Raw genomic sequence first — 24,293 nt, forward strand, 5'->3', positions numbered from 1 at the left:
TTAGTAAGTGTTAGTTTGTGTTTGTTGATATTCATTGAGGTGTTTAAAAATCCGATTTTAATTAAATAAATCAATAAACTTAAAAATCAATGTAAAAAACAAACAAAACAACCCATAATTTATACTCACTGCCCATCTGTAGAACTAGCTAGATATTTTGAATCCTGGGTATTCCCCTGTTTATTAGACACCTCATTGACAAAGGAAATATTTTGATAATTTGTGGTCATGAACTACAGTTTTGCTAATTTAATTGTGACTTGAAAGCTGACCAGCACTGCTGTCCCTAGAGAGACACCAGTAGCATAGCTAAACATCTTAAGCTCTCTTGGATACAGCAATTCTTTTATAAAGTGCTTCAATTATTAAGTCAAGGATATTTTTTGCAACTGTTGTTGGTAAGGCTACGAAGTTCAATTCAGTTGACTCTATTACTGTAACACCCTTAAGAAGCTGGTTCATACCATTGATCAGGGTTAGCATGCATTACATTTGAACCAAAATCCCCCTGAAATCCTGTCAACATCACGGGAGATTTGGTGTTACCTTGTCACACAGCGCAAGAGCATATCGCTGCGAGGATCTGTGGCCCTTTTGTTAATGCTGAAAGGATATACCTGTAATCTGGCTGTCTTGAGGAAGAAACGATGAGCCAAAATAATTCAGGGGAAGTAGCTACAGTGAAGAGGACAGAGAATTAAACTGGTGGCCCGACAGAACGTATTACAGTGCTGTAAAGATAAAACACGTTATAGTGCTGTGAAGCTATATATCAAATCTTTCTAGGGTCCCGTGAGCTGCATACCCACCCGCAAACAAAACCCTGGAGATGAATCCCAGGCTATGAATCAAGTGAAGCACTCTGTAGCTACCCTGCAGCTTGTATTATTTTGCAGCAGCATTTTCTCAAATATATATGGGGTAAAATACATGGTATTAATTATTTATTGACATGTATTTCATTATTCCTTTAAGATATTTAAGGGAATGAGATGCCAAATGCTGAGTTTGTGAAAGCGTCACAAACACAGAGCTGAGTAATGAAAGCACTGGACTTTTTGTTAGCGAAGTGTCCAGATTTATTTAAGCATTTTTAACAGTTATTTATCTCTTTTACATGATGTAGTGTACAATATTAGTATAGCATCTATTTTCTAGTGGTCTTGGAAGAATCTGGAGCTCCTGAACATAAATCCAAATCAGGGTCATTACAAAGCTTAGATCCTCCTGCTGCGAGGCAATGGTGCTAACTGAGCCACCGTGTCGCTTAACATTTATATAGGTTATATACACTGGGCCTTTGTGTCAGCAGCTGAGATAAGAAATGGCTGCACGCAAATCCAATCCTTCCGTCATGCCAGGAAATCGGTAAACATAAACAAGGAAAGGGGAAAAAAGTATGTTGGTGTGGGGCGAATCCATTAATGCTGCCTTAGCCTTTAATGTGTTGCCCAACCTGCCTCTATGACATATTCAGAGAGGGGAGGTTGATAGAAATTTAACAGGATTGTAATGCATTGGTTTCATTAATTAATTTATAATGAAATTGTATTACAAGCTCCAAACACATTTGATTTAAAAATATGCCAGGTGTATAGCTAAATTACATCTTGCATATGTTAAAGAAGCAGAACATGGAGTACAACAGAGATTTATTTTTTCTTTTAGCTTTGTATAATAGAACATAATAGAGTATAAGTGTATAATCCTCTAGCTCTATTTCTACGCAGAGTCATATAAACCTGCTGCAACCTTTAGGATTTGCCTAGCAGGCCATGTTTTTCTATCATGATATCAGATGTTTTGAGTTCCTTGTCATCGCCCTAAGCATCATGCTTTGTGTCATCTTTTCCTTTCCCCGTGTCCAATCTGCACATCTAAAATGTTCTCTATGTGAGATAAGCTGTGGACCACTATTATCGTTTCACTGCCATTAGTGAAGTGGGTTTCCTTATACGTCAGCAGCCACTTTGGTCATCTAAAATCCACTTTTGCAGATGTCTCAGTCCTATCCCTCTGTGAGGTCTTAATGGGGAGATGGGATTTAAAGGTCTTGCACACAGCTGCTTTCTGTCACTCCCCCTCACCCGCCCCCTCTGTCTCTGTTTTTCTATTTATTTATTTTTTATGTAAATCGATCTAGTCTTGGGTTCCAGTATTAGATTGGGGGGTTGTTGTGTGTACTGTACTGTGCCTGAGGCGGCTGGCTGTCTGGCTAACACATTACCCCACATCCCTGCTTTACTCCCCACTATAGATAACTGAAATTTAGACAACCATATAGATTGTCCACATGTGGGTTAATGTTTTTGCAATTTGATCCTGCTTGGATAGACAAACACACAGTAAGCATTCACACATGCACAAACACAAATAACAGTTGTGTGCTCTTTACGTTTTTATGCCATTTTCTAATAGGTGCAGACAAGTGAGCAACCACGGGGCAAAAAGAAAAAAAATGCTGAAATGTGTGTTTGCTATTCTTTGTGGCACCTGCTTAATCCAGAGAATCACAGCTCAATATGCTCTATTAATCCCTCTGGCTCTGTGCACCACTTCAATCCCACACCACATCTATCTTGTTTTTATAGGGCTGACCCAAATACTCCAGTGTTGAAGAGACTCACTGCTGAAGCTCTTGGGATTCAAAAGTCATCCATTCTTTAGCACTACTCTGCCTCTCGCTGTCTCGAACACACAACCTGCACGCGCTGGAAAACCCAACACCAGAATACATTATACTATAGTCATAAAAATGAATCAATATCAAAGTGCATAAAGTAAAAAAAATTCAGCTTTTTAAATGTTTTATTTCACTCTTCAGGTTCCACTTAAAGTGCACTGACACCACTTTGCTGTGTCAACAGGACTGAAGAGGAAATAGGCTCAAAAAGGGATTAGTGAGTAGCAGTTTAGCTTTGAATGTGAATATTTTGCGGAGCTCGGGACACAGAGCACAGATGTTAGTCTCATTTCATATCTGACAACGTGTCATGAGAGGAGATGCTAAAGGACAGTACAGCAGAATAAGTCCTAAATAATGCATGACAAATGCATTTTTTCCCTTCCGCTTCTGCAATAATCTGCCCTGATAAGGGCTATAAATGTAGAAATATTTGAACCACATTTGAGAGGGTTGGGAAAAACAGTCTAAATGTATTTCCAAGTTTCTATTCAACTCATGAAGACTGAACTAAGAGAAACTGTCCAGAAACTGTGGGTTTTTTTTTTAAATATCACCCTTCCCATCTATAGAAATTCAATTTTTTTTTGTGTGACACTTTCTGCTGCAGCCAAGATATAAATTGCTTTCAGCCTAGTTCAATCTCAGACATCCACTTTTTTTCTGCTTCACTCTATGTTTTTAGTGAAAGTATCAAATGGTTACAAACATAAAAGTGTCCAAATAGGCTGGATATCTAGACCTTGAAGTTCAACTGGAAATCTAACATAGTAGTGAATTATTAATGCACTCACCTGTTAACATCTGCCACTCTTAGAGGAGAATAAGTGCAATCTTCCCTTTGTGAGAAAACAAATATACAACATTTGGACTGAAAAGTGAAAGACATTCATTAATTCTCTACTAAAACGATCCCTGACCTGCCACAGCTGAACAACTGCAGAGGCATGTGCTTGTCCTTTTTTTTTTTTTTTTCAAACAGTGGTTCATTACACTTGAAAATGAGTGAAATGTCAACGAAGTTTGTCCTTACAATTTTCACTGTTTTTGTAAGAAACATGCATGCATAAAGTTATCTTTGCAAATACATGTTTAACAAATTCAGCTTGCAGCAAATGTGTCATTTGTTTTGGTTCATTATGGTGCCGTCTAACCTACGCTCTGTATGAAAGCCGACTGGCTCTGGCAGATCACCTCGGATTTGTGAGGAAATCAATACTACAGCCTGGCTATATGCTGCTGCGTGGGCCTTAACGTTCTGACTAATGGCTCTGGTTATTGAAGACTGTGATTGGCCCAAGTTGTCACTGATGGTGTTGCAATTTAGCGGTTTCCAAATCTCCATCGTCAATACTGTGCTTTTTTTTTTTTTTTTTTTTTTTTTCTTAAATGACATCAGAAACAGCAGTATGCGACATTACGTGATGGCAGAGCTTCAGTTCATCCTTTGTCATTTTTTTTTTTTTTTTTTTTTAATAAATAGGACAGGGGGAATGAATGAGAGAAAGAGGGGGAGAGAAAGAAAGAAAACCAAAGGGGAGAAGAGACGGTGAGAAGGGGGGGGAAGAGAGAGAGAAAAAAAAAGAACTCCTGGGTCACCTGTATGGAGAAAAAAACAAACAAACAAAAAAAACAAACAGAGGAGACAGCAAACAACAAAGAGCAACATAATAATAGAGAAAACAAAGCACCATCACAATAAACTAGCTAGTCATAGATATCAATATTTACTAAATAATAAACGATATTGTGCAGCACGCAAGATAGACAGCGCACAGTGTGCTTTGAGGCAGCAGCCAAGAAAGCTTTAGTCCGCGTCTGTGAATACCCATGTGTGCATACTGTCAATACTGTGCTTGACTGTTGTGGTGTGTCTTAGTTAGTCAGTAAAAACAAAAAACAACCCCCCCCCCCCGCCCCCCCCCCAAAAAAACAAAAAAAAAACAACAACAACAAAAACTGGGATGCCAGTCAAGGTCTGAGTACAGCTTCCCATTGCACAGTTATGGTGACTGCAAATAGTTAATTAGCTGTCACATCATCTGCATCCAGCTACAGAGTATATCTTTCCATTCCACCTATGATACATAACTCAATTAAGCAGACATGATTTTCAGAGAAGTTTTTATACAGTTCCTAGTGCCATCCTGACTTCTTCATGACGTTAGCTCAAGACTAAAACATGCCCTTCCTTCTAGATAATGAAAAGTATCTCCAGATCAGTCTAGCTAATACAGCCATCTGCTAGCAACTCCTAATGGAGTTGGAGTATGGAGCCTCTCAACAGCTCTTGAGAGGAGTCTCAAGATTTCATATTTACACTCAAGGTTTAATTCAAGGTTTAAGCTTGAATTTGTCACTTCTGTTGTTGCTTTTCCTGAGACAAAGTATTTACTCTCCATTGAACTTTCAAAACAGCGCACACAAAAGTGTAGTTTTATAACTGTCTGTAATCTTTGATTATTGTTGCTAATTCAACAAAATGATTGTTGGCTGTGCAGTTGTCGTTTTTTTTTTTGTAAATCTTGTTGGCTTTGGCTCCATGGCAGAATGTTGTGAGAGGCTCTGTTGGGAATCCTCACAGATCCATCCATGTGTGCACATCCCCCCTGATGATATGATTGTTAATTGTTGAAAAAAAACCCTAAGTGTTGTTACTGAGTGCAAGATGTCTCAGTTTAGACACAATAATTGTAGCATATTCCGAGATTCTATTAATGTTTAGACATTAGACGATTGAAGTACAGCATGAAGCTTTTTAATATTTCTGAGCTCATTAAAATTTTACCAGAACAATCTACCAGTTCATTTGTGCTAACAGTTAATTTCTCTTTGTCTTGCAGGATGGAGGTCACAGGATTCCAGCTCCCTGCAGTGATTTGAGGATTAACCACACCCTTGGGAAAGAGAGACAGTGCTTATGTTCACCATAATGGCACCTGTGTGTGCAGCCAAACTAAGGGCTTGGCTCTTCATGCTGTTCATTTGGTTGACACTACATACCAGCATGCTTCAGTTTGCTGCAGCCACGATACAAGGGTACCTTGGAGACACAGATATGACATGCCCGTCTGTATGCAGGTGCGATGAGGACTTTATTTACTGTAATGATCGTGGTCTGAACTCCATTCCATCGCTGCCTCCTTCTGCGTCCGTCCTGTACCTTCAAAACAACCACATAAACAACCCAGGCTTGCCCATATCCTTGGAGCACCATCTTGCTGTCCGTGTGGTCTACCTCTACGATAATGAACTGGATGAATTTCCCATGCACTTGCCACCATCTGTGCGTGAACTCCATTTGCAGGACAACAACATCCGCACTATTCCTCGTACCGCACTGGCTAGGATGCCGTTGTTAGAGAAGCTCCACTTGGATGACAACTCAATTTCTACTGTCTCTATTGAGGACCAAGCCTTTGCTGATAACCCGCGGCTGCGCTTGCTTTTCCTTTCACGCAACCACTTGTCCAGTATCCCCTCAGGCCTGCCTGCTTCTCTGGAAGAACTCCGTCTAGATGACAACCGGATCTCAACTATCCCAACCCATGCCTTCCGAGGCCTGAACTCACTTAGATGTCTTGTCCTGGATGGGAACCTTTTGGCAAACCAGCGCATTGCTGATGACACATTCTCTCGCCTTTCCAACTTGACCGAGTTATCTCTAGTCCGCAACTCCCTCCAGACCCCACCTGTCAACCTACCCAGTGCCCATCTGCAGAGACTGTCTTTACAGGATAATGCCTTGACTCATATGCCACGTGGTTCACTGGATGGCATGCGTAGGCTGCAGAGGCTGGATCTGTCAGGAAATAACCTGACCACACTGCCAAAAGGACTGTTCAAAGATCTAGACAACCTGAGTCAGCTGCTGGTGCGAGGAAATCCTTGGCACTGTGGCTGCAACCTGCGCTGGCTGTATGACTGGCTGCGTGCCCGTGGTAACTCCATCACTGTCAGAGGTCTAACTTGCCATGGGCCTGACAGGGCGAGAGACATGTCTTTGACAGACCTGACAAGTGAGATGGAAGAATGTGAGGTAGTCAGATCAGGGTCCAGAGAAAAAGGGGGCATAGGTGGAGCTGAGAGCTCGACCACCAACACTCCTCCACAGGGTTCTCTCTTCACCCTTCGTTCAAAGCGTCCAGGTTTGGGGTTTCCTGACTCCGGGCTAGACTACACTCTTAGCAGCAGTGGTGTCGGGAAGAGCCTGGCCCTGAACGTGAAGCCTCTGTCACACAATAGCATCCGGGTCACCTGGAGTGTGGCACAGCCCAGCTCTTCCTTTAGGTTAAGCTGGCTTCGACTTGGAACTGGGAACACCATGGGATCAATCACAGAGACCCTCGTCCGGGGTGACCATCGAGAGTATCTGCTTACCTCGTTGCAACCACGTTCTAACTACATCATCTGCATGGTGCCCCTACCTGCCAGTTCAGAAAGCAAAGGGATGATTCCTGGAGATGTTGACTCCGATGAAGCTCTGGTTTGTGCAAAAGCTGAAACGTCAGACATCAGCCCAATGGAGGAGGAGGAAGGTCAAGACTCACGGCAGATGACAACGCTACCCCTGGCAGGGATCATTGGTGGGGCTACTGCCATTGTATCTTTGGCTCTTATTTTTGGTGTCTTTTGTTGGTATGGACATAGGACTGGACATTTGTGCACCCGTGACCACTATACTCGCAGCAACTCCAGAAAAAGTAAAACCTATGATGATTACATCGAGTCTGGCACAAAAAAGGACAATACCATCCTAGAAATCCGTGGCCCAGGGTTCCAGATGACGCCAATGGCTGCTTGCCAGCCAATGCAGCCAAAACCCTTACGAGAGGATTACATCATTCATACCATATTCCCCTCCAATGGCACTGGCTTGTATAAAGGTACCAACAATGTTTCTAATGCAGGACATGGCTCCAACCGTGGCTATAGAGAAGGAGGAATCCCAGATATAGACTACTGTTACACATGATGTACTGTACCTGATTCTCTTCACAGTGTTATTGGTAAACTGTATAGATGCACAATATCCCTTCGCATGGACACTGAAGCACCCCTCTGTGCCTTCTTCTTCTGGTCTCCCATTCCAAATGACCTGCTGTTTGCTCAACTGAGAGTAGTATATGTGATGAACTGGAACTGAAACTGTGCAGGAACAGTTCACTGCAGGAAGCAGCAGCCAATGCTCCAGGTGTAAATGCACAGCTGAGTGTTTTCTTCACCATCTTAGTAATGGCCTGTGTATGTTTCCTTTTCTGCTCTTTCCCTGTGACATGTAAGCAAAGAATGTATCCTCTGTGGAAAGGTCAAACTTAGCAAACTTAGCAGGTAGAGTTCCTCTTTCACACACAGGAGCCACACCAGTCAGCTCAAGGACCGGTGAGAAAAAGACATTTTTGGTACTCATTTCCTGCTCACCGGTCATACACAGTATGTAGTCTTATCAACTCATTGTTCCAAATGCCTCAACTATATTGATGTGCCCTACCAGCTATCCAAGGAAAGGGCTTTGTAAAGCTGTGAATTGTTCGATTTCAAACAACCCAATAACCACTTGTCTTAAAATAGGCTTGTTATTACCTTATTAAGTAGTTGGCAGGGTGAAGATCTTATAAGGGCTGGTCAGCCTTGGTTATAGCTCTTGAGGTCATTCACCTGAGATCAGTATTGTAGTGCTGCACCGGATAAAATGCAGCACGAGTGTGTAGATAATTTCCTTTGGTACCGACTGGGCTGTGTTTGAAAAATGCTTTGCTATTTTTTATCAGTGGTTTGTTTAGTAATGAAATCCTGCACAGCTCTCTTTATTTATTTATTTTGTTCCCAATGTGATGGTTTTTGTCTCTGCTAAAACAGCTTTTTTTTCTTTTCGCCCCCGTGTTTTTCATTATTGATGAATCCCAGCTTCTGATGAAGACTGTGGCTTTGTTTCTTCTAAACAAGTGCAGAAAATATACCGATGGCTGTCTCCTGGTTCATGTTCTGTTAAAACCAGCAGAGTGAATTCTTGATTGTGACTATTCTTAACATTATGTCATTTTTAAAAATTAGACTCCGCCCAAAGACTAAGCATGTCAGCCTGCTGAGACAGTAATGATCAACCTCAGTCCTTCTTTTCCGATGTTGTGCCTGTGTGCGTCGCCTGTGTGCGTCACCTGTGACTTCAGTCGGTGGCTTTTGGTTGTAAAATGTTTCTCCACATTCTTAAAGTTAAGACAGCTTTTGGTTTGTTTTTTTCAAAGCACCCAGACTGAACAAAATACTAATGTGGAGTCTCTTTGGGGAGGCAGACTCTTGCGAGTGAACTTCAAAATTTGAGGGCAAGAACTGTGAGCGCAACTGAGAGTTTAAACCGCAACACTGTTGACCTACACTGTGGGGCGGCGGCCAAGCTGTGTGGGTGGGTGGATGGACAGGTTGGGCTGGCAGCAGGGTGACTCCTTGGCGATGGGAGATCATTGATGTTTGTTTTAGCAACGTTAAAAGGCCTCCACTCGATCCACCTCGTTTATTACTGAGCAGCACTAAAAATGTAAATGTATTAGCACTTAGCAGGGAACAGGGAAAAATGTAACGACAGGCACGGGGAGACGGAGGGTAAAGAAACATCTCCATGCGCTGACGAAGACGCAGGATTGATGGCTCTGGCACAGTGAGGATCACCCATGCATAAATCTGTTTGGCATATTAGCTTCTACCCTTGGATTTAATATTGTCCATCAGTTGTTTACCACTGTGTTGCTCTCAAAGGGGACACCAATTGTGCTTCCTTGACTATTGTGTCTGGCAGAGTTTTACACTGTTGTCAGACAATATGTCAGTGGAATGTAATTATTATTTTGCACCCAGAATCACCGGCTTTAAACAAATAACATCTTACTGGCCTGGCTAAATTTTGTTTCGGGGAATGTTGATATAGTGTAATTGCTATTTTATATGTGGGTCTATTTAAGATGCATACTTCCTCATCATTTGTATAAATAAAACAAAACAAAACAAAACATGGCCACAGTCACATAAATATTTTTTCTGATGAAATAATAAAAAGTAATGGTGCCATTACTTTGCGTAAAGAAAAAATGAAAAAAAAAATCATGTGAACCTGAAAAATATGTGGACTTTTCTTTATAAATTCATCTTCAGAGGGGATCAATAAAAGTTTTATAATCTTGTTATTACTGCAACCTATCATTTACCTTATGCCAGGGGAGCCATTGGTGGGGAATAAAATTCTATTTGAGCAAGCTGGCTTTTATGCACGAATTAGACCTACATTTTTCTTGCATTGGATGAGGGCGCCGAGTACTCCTGGGATAATCAGCTACTACCTGAGTTTGAGACACTCGGAGAAAAGAAAAGCAGAGATAAAATGGAGCAGAGAGGAATCAACAAGCTGCTGCCCGCAGTGACTTTATGTTTGCATGCAGCCTGGAACGCCACAACACCGAATGTGCTCAACTCTAAATTAACAACTTCATCAAAACACTTCAGATGACACAGAGTAATCAGTCTCTGCTGGGCTGACATTTTAGTCCAGTTGAAGGACTTTGAGCATCAGCTGGATGTCCTTCACTTACCTCTGGATTTCATCTGCCTGATCCAGCCTCTTGCTAATTTAGTCGAGAATAACAAAGATGTTGCATTTGCAATACAAATTACTAAGTCAGTCAATTAATGATTAAAAGATAACGACTTTAAAGAGCAACACTGGGGTGAAAAGGAGCCTTTGGTTGAAAGCATATTCAACAATACCCAGGATCACAAGAACCTGTGCCCTTACAGCACGAGGCAGTGGTGCCGTGGTGTACTAGCACACTTTGTTCACTTTCACATCTCTGCAGAAACTTGAGAAAATACACCACTGGACAGCAAAACCTCAGGAGGGATAAGTTGTTCTTAAAGCAAATCGCTAATTAAATTCAACTTTTTTTTACATAGCACCATATCACAAAAGCAGTTGCCCCAGGGTGCTTTTATTGTAAGGCAAAGACCCTACAGTAGTACTGGGAAAAGCCAGAGTTAGGGGAGGGAGAAAAAAACATACAGTGTCAATCTTCCGTTAAAACAATCCCCACATCCACTCTGTGCTTGTGTGAATGACAGAAAGCACAGTGTTTGCTAGTTCTATTGTTTCAAGCTGCAGACCATGAAAAAACAGTGCACATTTACCTCGTTTGCAGGTAACCAGTCTCCACCGATTGAGTATAAATGGAGAAGCTATTAGCAGCCTTTGTATACCCGCAGTCATGTGGAGTTTGACTCTCAAAAGAAGGCTTATCTCTAATGTCTTTGGTGGACTAACAACACCCCACGAACCTGACATATGCAGATATTCCAAAAGAAGACACCCTCCTTTTGTTACTCTGCTGTCGCAGTTTGGGGATTTGCTTTCTTTGCCTTCTTCTATACTGCTTCAGTTTCTTGCTGACACACATTTGACTGCCACAGAACTGCAGTATGCTGCTATTTGTTAATGTTTATGCCCATGGGAGTGCAGAGGGTCTGCGAGAGATTTAATGAGTGTTTCCACAGATGAACAGAGTGACAGCTGTTGCAAAGCATTGTGAAGAGCAGTATCCTCCAAGCAGAATAACAGAAGTTGATTGGATTCACCTCTCCTTGACATGCTGTTGCTGTGAGTCAACCTAATAAAATATCATTAATGCTTAAACATATACGTTTTATTCATACTGCATCTCTTAGATTCTGAATGACACTTTTGAACTTTACTTCTCCAGTTGTCTTTTCCCTTTGGACAGGTATAATTAAAGTAAAGCTTACATGTTTTATTAATCAAAAACAGCTAAATGCATTTGGAACACAAAGCAAGCCTGGTTTTAAAGGGAAACTCTATCAAGTTTTCAATGTCAGTTGGGTTTGGAAATAAGTGAGCCTTACCATACGTCCACCAAGGCTCACAGACTGAAGCTACATTGGCTGCTACTAGAGCAGTCTTGTTTTAAAGACTTATGTCGAGCATTTTAGCTGTCATCGTCATGTTTTTCTAAACCATGCATCTTTTTGCAGCTCCTTGTAAATCACAAGATAGCCAATGATATCCATGGCCCATTAGCTACCACTTGAATTAGCAACTGAGACCAGCTCATTAAACTCATTAGGAGAGGAAAGACTTCAGTACAGCTGGACTTCTACTTGCAAGTAGAGCAGTTTCCCCCTGCTGGCTATTAAAAAGAATGCAGTTTTAAAGCTAGGAATGCAATGCAATGCGTCACAGAAACTCAAGCAGGGGTAATTCTAAGGGTAAGGATTGATTTGGAAACTTGCATATAAAAGAATGCAAGAGAGAGAAAGAGGAGGCCTACTGAGCAAACTGGAGCTCTAACACATTAAGCTGTTTTAGAAATACCGTAACCTTTGCAGGCTTTAAAGGAGAGCCATCACTTCACCTTATATCACCCAGAAAGGCTTTACTGCCAACAGTACAGATGTCTATACTGCTGATCTCGGACTGTGCACTCCTTCTTTTGAACAGCTTTTGTGCTTCTGGAAATGAAAGAGTATCCTATTGTCATGGTCAGCCGGATCACAATTCAAATAACAGTGACCTGAAGGTTGGGCCGTAACCTATTTCTTGGCTCACTTCTAGACGATTTAAGACCAGTCTCTGTAAATCTCATTGTGTTCTTGCAAAAAAATGTGAGGGGAATGAAATATGAGAAATACAATATTGAAAATGAAGCCAAAGGGGGATATGGCAAGGGAATAGTGGAGATAGTGGAAATGTTGGCGCTGGGAGCTGTTGAAGAGTCTCAAAGCAGATGGGCTTGCTTGGTTTCTAATGCAGACGCTTTAATAATGTTTTCACAAGACTTCAAGAGTTAAGAGTTGATCAGTCTGATCATCGTAGATAGGCATTATATAATACTGCGGGATTTTGGAAGGAACGCCTTGTCTAAGCTCCTAAAATCCCGAGGCATGACCTTGTTGATTCGAACAGTGCAGACACAAATTGTACTGATGACTCTGCAGGTGAAACTTTTTCCTAAACGTTTCTAATTTTGTCTTCTTTTTCTTATTAAAAAAAAAAAGTTCTAGACTTCAGTGCGGTGCTGTAGCTACAACTCTGCACTAAAGATGACACCCATATCCAGTCTTTGTCTTCTTTGCCCGTATTCACAAAATATAATCTAACACTAACACCGATGTGGCAGCCAGAAATCACAAACTGTCAACAAAATTCAGTGGTATGACGGTTTGACAGCCAAAATAACAGAGATTTGAAGTGCGTAGATTAAACTTTCCTCATCTTAGAGGCAAGTGATTTAAGTGACTATCAATTGGAGCAACGGACAGAGTTGACTGACAAGGAAGTGGTGTTAAAGACATTTGACAATGTCCACTGTCAGCTACAAATCTCAGCAGAACTCAATATAATAAACAGCTCTCACCCTGTGAGCTGGTGTAGAAATTTTACATAAGAGCAGCAAAGGAAGATGGAACATGTAGTACTACATGCATCAGCAGGGACCTAATTTTGATGGCCCAGAAGGAAGGACCATTGACAAGAATGTCGCAGGAAACCCTACAGTACTAACTCCTGGATTGCCAATTCCCTCTTGACACTGATGGTGCTCCAGCAGCCTTGGTGTCAGCAAACAAACAGACAACTGCAGATTGGGAGCCAGACATAATCCGTGTCCCAGAGGGACGTGGCTGAGCTTGTTAGCTAGGGCTTACTGGTATGAGTGTGGAATGAAGAGGATGTCAGTGCTTTATAGGAATTGCTCTATATCTTCTTGAACCTGTCTTGACTTCAGCTGAGCTCTAATGCTGGTTCATCATTGAAGCTGCATACTTATCCAAAGTTATGTAAAAAAGCACAAAAAAAGAAGGTTTTTGTTGTTGTTTTAAACATCTTACAGCATGCTCTTTTTTGCAGTTACCCTGTGACTTTAATTTATTTAGGTAATAATGCTTTAGATGCTTTATTACTGCACGATGATCTTACAGCAATATTACATTAACTCACTCATGTTGTTCTCATCTGTTTCAAGGTTTCAGAGGCAGTCACTCAAGATGCTCAAACGTTCTGCATTATTTCCTTGCCTTGCTACTATTAAGCTTGCATTCTTTTTAATTAGCTAATGTGGGAGATAAATGGAGACATAATGTCTGTGCGTAGGTGTGAGAGATTTACTTCAGGAGTGGATTTAAGCGGAGCATTATCAAAGACAAATTTGCTGCTGAGCAAATCTACTGTAGCTAGCATAACATCTGTTTGAAGTGAGCTATTTATTCTGGAGTGGTAGTAATCACTGTGATGTGGCTCAAATTACTGAGGTGCTGCTCCAGAATGGAATAAAATTACATTTTGCCAACCAATTTAGCGTGGCTGTTTCACAATTAGAACAGGAGGATATCACTGACACAGTTGTTCTATATTGAGGTCGATAGTAAATACATTCTATAGCAGCCACTTAATAAAACTAATACAATTACAAAAACGTATATGTGCATACTGAAGAATTTGTGCAACTTGGAGAGATTAAGTTTTTGGCCTTTCTTTATGAAAAACATCCTGCTTAATAGGGACTGGACCTGATGTGGGCAGGTGCAGACAGGCAGTCAGACTATATTTGCCTCAGTGTGTGAGCCAGTGCACTGGATTTTGTTTTAAGTGCACTAATGAAGAAAATCTTTATATTTTTTCAATATTTCTAGGAAACTGGGGTTTTGCTTGTTTTGTTTTTTTGTAGCAAGGATGCTATTGTGTGATTAACTATAGATTAACTATAGAATAGAATTTATTCGATTCCTTTACAGGATGAGCTTTGTTCCCCCCAAAATGACGATTATTTCAAAAATGACACTTAAAACTCAGCAGTCAAAGGTCATTGTTGATGAAATTCAAGGTGAGTAAATGACACTTTCATTGTTTTAGCTTGTTTGATGGCCATTTTAGCATCTATTAGTTTTCAGTAATCTGTAGCATGTTAGCAGCAATACTCTGCTTTAGCAATGTCCCTTTCAGGATCATCAGGTCCAAATGTCAGTCTGTCCAATACGTCGGTTTAATTAAAACCTAAAATATTACAGAATCCTCAGTGGTTCTTTCTGTTCTAACATGCTAAACTAAGGTTGTAAGTAAGGGCTTGTATTGAGTTATGCTATACATCAGCATGCTAGCACTGTACTTATGCATGTTAGCATGCTGTTAGGATTTAGCCCAAAGGTTCCTGGCTGGTGACCACAAACTGGTAATTGTGGTCACGTCACTGTTTAATCTTAATGACAGCTGGGAAAGTGAAATTTTCTTAAAGTTGCAATGTAGCTGAACTGATGCTAACAAGCAGTGAATTTTTGACCTTTCAGACTCACCACCACCATCATCACAGTATAGCATTAGTCTTGTTAAAAGATAGCTGCTTTCCTCTTCTATATGTTCAGTCATTTATTGTTTTTTCATCTCTAATTTCTTTCACATTGTTTTACGTGATTTCTTCACATTGCTTGTTGGCTTCTATAGAATAATTAATTTCTCCGCTAATCTCATTAAGACATGTGACTTAAAATCTGCTTCATTAATGACCAATGAATGCCAGGGATGTAAGCACAGACAAAATTCCACAAAAAGGACATTGTGTAAAATGTAATTAAAAACAAACTATTTTTCAATTTTATAATTTAAATTATTTTTTATTTATTAGATGACAACTTTAAGAAGCACATTTTCTATTTGATCAATATATATCAAAGAAACCTGTGATGGAACCACGTAATATTCTCTTTTTCAACAACAATCTGTAAATGTCTGGAAACTCAGGAGAGCAGCTTCTGGACATTTCGGAGAGGAATGTTGTGCCATTCCTGTCTGATATAGGACTCTAGCTGCTCAACAGTCTGGGGTCTTCTTATGCCATATTTTTCATTTCATGATGTGATAAAACTTTTCGGTTGGTGAAAAGGTTGTGACTGCAGACATGCCAACCTCTGCCCATTATTCCAGCCCCAGACTCTTCTACTTAGTCTAAGCCGTGCTGTTGTAATAGGTGCAGTATGTGATTTCACATTGTCCTGCTGAAATATGCAAGCACTTGTCTGAAAAAGGCCTAATCTGAATGAGAGTATATATTGCTTGGAAACCTGTATACACCTTTCACACCTTCATGTATCTTTAAACACTGATGGTGCCTTTCCAGCTGCCAGTACCACAGGCACTGATGCACCCCCATACCATCAAAGATGCTGGGTTTTCAGCTGAATGCTGATAACAAGCCAGATGGTCCCTCTCTTCTTTAGTCCAGAGCCGTATGGCTACAGAACAGTTTTCCACTGTGCCACAATCCATTTTAAACGAGCTTTGGCCCAGGGAAGACAACAGCCTTTCTGCATCACATACACATATGGCTTTTTCTTTGCATCACAGAGCTTTAACCTTCATTTGTGGATGGCACTGCGAGCTGTATTCACAGACAGGGATGCAGTGATTTCAGTGACAGAATCATTCCTGTTTTTAAAGCAGTACCACCGGAGGCCTGAAGATTACAGGTGTCCATTATTGATCTTTGGCTCTGTCACTTGTGAATGTAGATTTCTCCATATTCTTTGAATCTTTTGATCATATTATGCACTGTAGATGATGAGATATCAAATTTCACAGTTTTACATTGAGGAACATTATTCTGAATCTCTTCCACAATTTGTAGACACATTTTTTTGCAGTTTGATGAACCCCTGCCTATCTTTACTTCTGGGATGCTCTTTTTATACCCAGTCGTATCACTGACCCCAAAAAAGTTGATTCTGTTCAACTGGATGTAGCGTTTTCAGTGGGAGAAACGTTTCATTGCGCATCCAAGTGACTTCTACAAAAGTGAGTTCAAAAAAGTCACTCTGAAGTTTATTTTCATGAAATAGGGAAATGTCTTATTTTAAACTTTTGATATGCTTTCTATGTTCTAAGGTGAATTTAAAAATTGGTTTAAGAGATTTGAATTCTGTTTCTATTCAAATTTCACACAGCATCCCAGCTTTATGGGAATTGCTGGACTCCAATTGTACGCCCCTAAAGAGCAGATGGTTTCTCTAAAATCCCCGGTCTGATCCCAGACCAGGACTGGGATATGAGATATTCTGAAGCTGAAAAGGGAGAAAGAGAGATCAAGATGCAGTTACCTCGTGGCTTTTACTGAAGGCCATAGAGGCACATCTGTCATACTGAATGAGTGACTTGTACCTTGGCTGAAACTGGTATTAATAATCTACTATTGTAATAAAGTTGATGTGTCGTGGTGTCTTCTAAGTACCTTAGTATTTGAACTCAAAGGCCATGTGATGCAGTTTGCTCAGTAGCTATCAATAGTTATTTTTCTTGACTTATGACATTCAGCTCATCCCTTAACACTTTTATAGCTCAAATAAAAGGCAAATGTTATTTTGATGCAACACATAGTGTCACACAAACAGGAAGTAACTCTTTTGCTAAATCAAATGTCAGTTTCTACAGTACAGCCTCCCAGTTGCTTTCAGTGTGATGGACATTTCCATGTCAGCCCAGCTCTTAACACCATTCTGTTCCCTTTAACCATCAAAGTCATCATTATACAACCACGTGTAAATATCTACTTTCTTTCTTGCTACATACATTTTCATACACTGAGATATAATTCATGTTTGGCTGTCACATTTATATTTAAAGATACAGCCGTAACAAAGAGTGTAGTGTGGGCTGAAACATTTTGGCAGTGGGTGTTTCTCTGCTGCGGTAAGAAGAAAGTATAATAGCCTCAGGAGCTGAAAAGCTTTATCTGGTTCTGTAGACGGCCTTACCAACATTTAGGAAGGTCCGTCTGTCAGTTTTATCTTTTGGCCATGAGTCAGAGAAACAGTTGTGACAAATTGACAGTGACTACTTACCTTTTTTATCATGAGTTATTATCAATCCATGACACATCCAGGGGAGTGTTCAGTTTTAATTATTTGAAACTTGAGTGGTGCTCTGATATTGTCAACAAAGCCATTCTGATCAAGCACCTCGAAGATACTGACACATCACTTTAATGATTCACCTAATTTTGCTCTGAATGAACATATCCATTATACTCATTAAATCACTGACACCAGCTGTGCAAAAAAAAAAAAGAAAAGAAAAACTCTCTCTTCTCAGGTTTGACTCGTATCCATTAGTCTTTATTTTTCTCATCAACAGAAGGTGTGGCTGGTGATTGTTAACTGTGCTTTCATATTGAACGGTTAAGTGCAATTTGATATTGATTACAGTAAGTCACAGATCCCTCATCGGCTCACAGACAGACACTGGTAACATGATGTATTAAAATCATGCAGCACTCTGCTCAACCAGGCAGATGCACAGGCCCGTCTTACGTTTGCCAGTGAACATCTAAATGATTCAGAGTAGGTTTGGGAGAAAGTGCTGTGGCCAGATGAAATCAAAATCGAGTTCTTTGTGAGTATGACCCAAAGAGCATCATCCCCACAGTCTAGCACAGAGGTGGAAACATTATGCTTTGGGACTGTTTTTCTGCCAAGGGTACAGGATGACTTCCCCGCATTAAGGTGCCAAAGGACGGACATGGTACTGTAAAATCTTGGATGTACTTGAAGCTCTTTCCTTTGGGCAGAACACTGAAGATAGGTTGTTGATGGGTCTTCTAGTATAACAATGACACCAAATATACAGCCAAGACCACAAAGAAGTGGCTAAAGAAGAAGCACATTAAGGTCATGAAGTGGTAGCCAGTCTTTAGACCTCAGTCTTATAGAAAATCTGTGAAGCTTCAAGCAGCAGCTAAGAAATGTGCTGGATTTAGAGAGTTTCTGTAAAGAGGAGTGGACCAAAATCTGTCCTGAGACGTGTGCAAACCAACATATAAAACATCTCCAGCCTGGGGATCAAATACTTCACTTAATGAAATGCAAATCAATTCATAAATTTTATGTATTGAGTTTTTCAAACGTTTTGGTTGATATTCTGTGTCTCCCTATTAGAACAAAACTACAATAAAACATTAGAGACTATTCATTTCTTTTTAAGAGAGAGAAAACTATTCAGCAGAGGATCAGATAATGAATTCCTTCATTCATTTCCTCCACAGTATGTTTTTGGCACTTCTGTGTTGGCTTCATTTTTCAGGTCTGGAGGTTGATGCTAGGTCATAACATGAATCAAAATCCCGTATTCTCCTCCTATCTCAAAATATGATAAGTGTAACAACAACACTCTGCTTCTTCTCCAAGAATAAACAACATTTGTGGTGCAGGATTTGATAGACTGGGTTCAAACATTCAGCCCAGTGGTGAGCAGAGGATGCTAATAGCAGGTCAAGCACACAAGTTTCCAGAGAATGAGGCAGCACAGCCCTTAGGCAACAGTATAATCAGACATCACTGAGTAATTCTGTCTCAGTAAAAAGGACGGCCATCTGTCTGTCTCAGTGGAAAAGGAAAAAATGGCTGAACAAAGGATTTCAAAGCCAACTTTTAATGGCGTTCTTCAAAGATATATTCACTACATTTTATGGTGCAAAAAAATCTTTGGAAGAAGTGATGGACTTCTTAACCAGAGTTCTAGCAACATAAGATACTCTTTTCAACTTCAGTCGTCAACAGCTGGATACAGAGATATGATATGTAAGTCATCTGGCCTGGCGTAGGAACTCTGGTCTGTTTTTCTAAGCTTCTGTACACCCTGTGTTCTTTGTGGGCCTCAACTTGTATAACTCCAGTGTGAAAATACTAGAAATCAAGTACCTTACTGTCAATTCTTGCCAGGTAAGTCGCTTGATGTGTCACAGACATCGGTGTGGTGATGAGCTGCCAATTTATCATCATGCCATAATCAGGTCTTTGTGACATTTTGTGACATCCTGCTCAAGGCCTCTAGCATTTCTTGTCCATCACAAGTGCCTCAAGCTTTATCGCATGCTCACCAGGATCTCCCACCGAGGAGTGTCAATTTAATTTACTGTCTCATAAAGCTGAGCCCTTTGAGACTTTAATGGTGATTACAGGCTATTCAGAGAACCAATAACAGCTGAGAGCCGGGATGGGGAGGGTACCTTGGTCCTCTGCACACCTCCACTCCCCTTCAGCCAGGGCACTTAATCTTTACACGCTCTCTGTCTTCACGGCTGAAGCCAAACATCAGCCTTTACTTTGTCAGATCCAGGCTGCTTTCCTTGTGTCTTATCTTGATTTCACAGAGTTTCTCTGTATTTACCTGCAGAGCCAACATCTCTGCTTTTATCTGCTATTTAAAGAGATCTGCATAATGTGGTGCAATATGCCAATGTTGCACTCTGGATTTGCGTAGTGCTGGTGTTCCTTTAATTGGTTGAAGATGAGGTTTTTTTTCCTCCTAAACACTGCTGGTGATGGTGGGGGTAATAATAGTGCTGATGAGAGATTCCTTGGTGAAAAACATTGCTTTTTTAGCTGATACATGGAACTCTGAGGAATTTGCTGCTGCTCAGAGCAGTATAGAGAATGCAGCAGGCATCTGTCAAAAAAGATTACTCCTTGGAAAATGTCTTTTCTCTGTCAGCCTCTGTGTGTTTTCTTCACTGTCAGTGAGTGGGAGAGAATGTCGAGCAGCCAGGCAAAGAAAAAGAAAGAATCACACAATATTAAACCGTCCATTTTTATTTGTTCTTTGCAATGATTTTGCTCAATAAAGTGCTCTATTTGCTAAACTGCATTAAACACATGGGAAGGATTTGTGCAGTCTTAGTATATGCATTACACGCCTGGCCTGAGTCATTTTTGCAGCAGTGATGTTCTACATTTCCTACTTTCCTCACTCAGCTCAGTGATGAGAACAGTCTAAGTGCTCGGGACCTCTCCGTCTTTTATAAGATTACCGGGTCCAAAATTAAATAGAGGCATGTGCAAAGGTTAAAGGGCCGGGGAAGAGTCAGGCAGGGTTGAAGTAATGTCACTGTCGCTCTGCTGCTTTATTGAGAAGAGCACAGACAGAACCTCCATCCCCTCCCTCCAAACAGCACACACACATTCAAACACATGCATTTCCCTTTATTGATTAGTTTGGGGGGAAAAAAAGGTTTAAGGTCAGCAGGCATATGTCTAAATTTCTTTGTCTCTCACACTCCATTTGTCTCTGTCAGGTTCAATCCTCTCCTTCCCTCATCAGGGGCCCGTGCTTCATCCATATATCTGCGACTCCCCTCCCCCGACCCACTCCCTCACACTCTGCGGTTTCTTTGTGTCCATCTCTTTGCCCTTCACTTGACATACATAAATCAATCAGTCAGTCCAATTTCATTCAGAGCAAAGCCTGATGGATTTGCTTCTGAGCTGCCGTCCTGATAAAGTAACAGTATCCAGAGTGCAATTATGTTCTGAATTAGATGATGTGATTATGTGACCATGGATTCGATTTTGCGTCATTTTCACTAATCACGCGCACACAGAGAAAATACAAGCACATGCAAACAGATACATCGCATTGGGAAATGCAAACATATAGCTCAAAAAATGGGGTAAACAGGATTGTTTTTATTTTGGATTTGCTGGAATGCTTCAAGAGGAACAAAAACAACGGCGCATTGACACAAAATTGAATTCAATTCAGTAAAGTTAAATTTGCTCAGCCAATAATGTTTGCATTCTTTTTATTCACAAGCTTAAATCTATGTTTTCAAATGGATGGTAGTTTGCAGTGGTTTATATCATCTATTATACAACATATTCATATATTCACATGTACAAACATTTACCTTTAAATATCCTGAATGTCCAACTTCACATCACTGGAAGGATTTCATTTGCATGTCTTTCATAAACAGAGCATGTGGGAAATTGTTTCCTAATGGAAAAGGTTTTACATAAGATTACAGCATTGTGTTGAGTCACCTTTCATTTCTTTATAGTTTTTTTTCCTTCAGACATTCTTGTAATGTTTTATAGTGGCCTTTAGCAATAGTTCTACAGGTACAGCAGTTAGCACATCTCAGCGTGTTGTGTAATGTGTCCTTAACAAAATCTGAGGACAAAAGTGGGAGAGCCAGGTCTAAATAACTAATCTACAGCAGATCAACAGTATCTGAAAGTCATGCACATAAGAAACAAAATGACAAAGATCAAGCAAAGACCTGGAAGGTGCATGTGGGCCTCGACAGAAATGGTCCCAGTGGAAGGGTGTCTGTCAAGAAGTTTAAGTAGCCAAATTACACAAGAACTGGACTGTACAGGAAGACTGGATGTACAGCAGTGAGTGTGTACAGTCATCTGTAAAACGTGTTGGAGACTGTCTTGGTTTGTGGCTGCAGTTCAACCAGTGGAACTGGGAATCTTAACAAATTGATGGAATTATGAATGTAGGAAAGTGCCATTTTATTTTGATCCATCATGCAATGCCATCTGAAAAGTGTCTGTTTGCAAAGCCTGAATGGCTAATTTTCCAGCATGACAATGAACCCAAACACATACCTTAATAGAAAAACACACTTTGGAACACTATTAGTCATGGACTGACTTCCCCAGAGGTCTGACCTTAATTTTACTGAAGCAGCGTGGGATCATACTGACAGAGAACAGAACAAAAGGCAGCCAACATCCAAAGAAGAGCTTTGAATTCCCCTCAAGAAGCCTGGAAAAGTATTCCTGAAGCCTCGTATCCTGATGCATGCTCAATAATCATCCTGAAGCCTACTTAAAGAAATGACAAGAAAGCTGCCTAAGAGAGTTCAGACTGTGTTGAAGAGTGGTCATATTAAATATTGACTTTCAAGTTCATTAGAATTGTACAAATTCTGTTTTTATCATATATATTACATTTCCATATGTGCTTTTCACATGCTTTAATAAATAGCTGCATATTTTTCCATTTCTTTGCAAAATATAAAGAAATGAGGGGTGGCTCAAAACTTTTGCACAGAACTGTACTTGATTCTGCTCAATAAAGTGTTTTATACTCATAGTGTCTTTACTTTTGGTTCATTTTTATTTTTTAAATTACTTTTTAAAACTTATTCTTGGTTTTTATACTTATCAAATACAACTGAATGAAGAGAAATTAACATTGCAAACAACAAACAAAAATTGGCTTGGGTCTCAGGAGGATAGGGCAAGAGGTGGGGTACATCCTGGAAAGATCAAGATTTATGGGGCTAATACACAGAGACAGACAACCATTCACGCTCACACCTACAGATGGTGCAGAACCTGCAATTAACCTAACATGCAAGTCTTTGAGCAGTGGGAGGAAGTCGGAGCCATGCAGGCTCGGGATAAACATGAAAACTCTACACAGAGAGGCTCCAGCCCACCAGTGGATTTGAAGCCAAGACCTTTTTGCTGTGAGATGACAGTGCTAACCACTGCACCACTGTGCAATCGGCCACACAGTGTGTTATTCACAATCTAAAAAAAACTCTGTGTTATCTGCAGGAACACACAGAGTTTATTTTTAATATGTGGATTTGTTTCTATTCCACAGTGCAGCTGCAAGACTTACAATTAAGGTTAGATTTATAGTTCAGTCATAATTTGGTGTACAGAAAATTGTTGTCTAGGGTCCAAGAAACTGTGACAAATCTCGAGCTCTGATGATTAAATCTTCTCTTCCATGTTACAGACCTGAACCTGCCATGCACGCTGCTGAAACAAAGCTATTTGTTCATTTAAATGGTGTTTGGATTTCTTAATTAGTATTTCTTTAGTAATGTAAATGTAGAAATATTTAAAATAACACAAAAACTTCACAGTGACACAGATAAATCAAAGAAGCTATGCCTGAGTCTTAACACTTTCCCTCAAAGATAGGGCTGATAACTGATCAATAACTGCCAGACTCGATCAATCAATGTCCCCCAGCCTCGCCCAACTAAACGCTCTTTCGCTGTTTCAGACCGAGCTGCATCAGCTCCAGGGGTGATTTGTCCTCCAGTGCCTCTGTCATTTGTCTTTAGATTTCCCTTCCATCTGATAGCTCCAATCTTTTCAAATGCCCTTTCCACATGCCCTCATACCCCCTGTCAGTGATTTATACTCGTCCCTGGTTGTCAGCAAGGGCACTACAAGTCCATACTCATTTGCACAAAGTCATTAAATCTCATTTTCATATTTTTATTTTGAAGGAATTATGCAGCTTGCCACTCGTGGTGATACAGTCCCACATGTATCCAAAGTTGTTTAATAATGCTGCTTCAGAAAACCACCCAGACACACAAGTGTGTGGATGAGAGTGAACTGCTCCACTTTTTTAATCTCCTTGTTGATGCAATTTCACTAAAATTAATTAGAAGAACTTAAGTTGTAAGTGAGAATTTAAAGAAAAAAGACATTTCAATTCTATGAGGAATAGCGGCTTGAGCCTTATACAGCACATGCCAGTCTCTTTCCTTGACATTTTTTACATTGTGTTTGTTTTGGGGGAGTTTTATTTTTGACTTTTCATTTTCTCATTTTACTCTCAACGCTTCCCTCTGCAGGCAATTCACATGTGCAGTGAACTGTGAAGGAAACAATTTGTATCCTCATTCTCAAATACATCCATGCCCATTTACACACGCAAGCATACATGCATCTGTAAAGACAAAAAGTCATTATTATGCATGAGCAGGCAGCATCATGCCCGCAGGGATGTCATTACCATGCATTTAAAAGC

General features: G+C 40.4%; 1 protein-coding gene across 4 annotated transcripts in view; it reads left to right on the forward strand.

Moving 5' to 3' along the window:
• The window catches only part of flrt1a (fibronectin leucine rich transmembrane protein 1a), a 43,737-nt gene extending 33,895 nt beyond the window's left edge, over window positions 1–9,842 (forward strand). For all 4 annotated transcript variants that reach the window (XM_082549369.1, XM_082549367.1, XM_082549370.1 and 1 more), the window contains one exon: window positions 5,527–9,842. In XM_082549369.1, the coding sequence (XP_082405495.1) occupies window positions 5,604–7,658 (2,055 nt within the window). In that variant the 5' untranslated portion in view covers window positions 5,527–5,603 and the 3' untranslated portion in view covers window positions 7,659–9,842. The remainder of the gene's footprint in view (window positions 1–5,526) is intronic.
• The last annotated feature ends 14,451 nt before the right edge of the window (window positions 9,843–24,293 follow it).

The sequence above is a fragment of the Aulonocara stuartgranti genome (assembly GCF_965226115.1).
Source record: "Aulonocara stuartgranti genome assembly, chromosome: 10".
In the NCBI taxonomy this organism is placed as follows: domain Eukaryota; kingdom Metazoa; phylum Chordata; class Actinopteri; order Cichliformes; family Cichlidae; genus Aulonocara; species Aulonocara stuartgranti.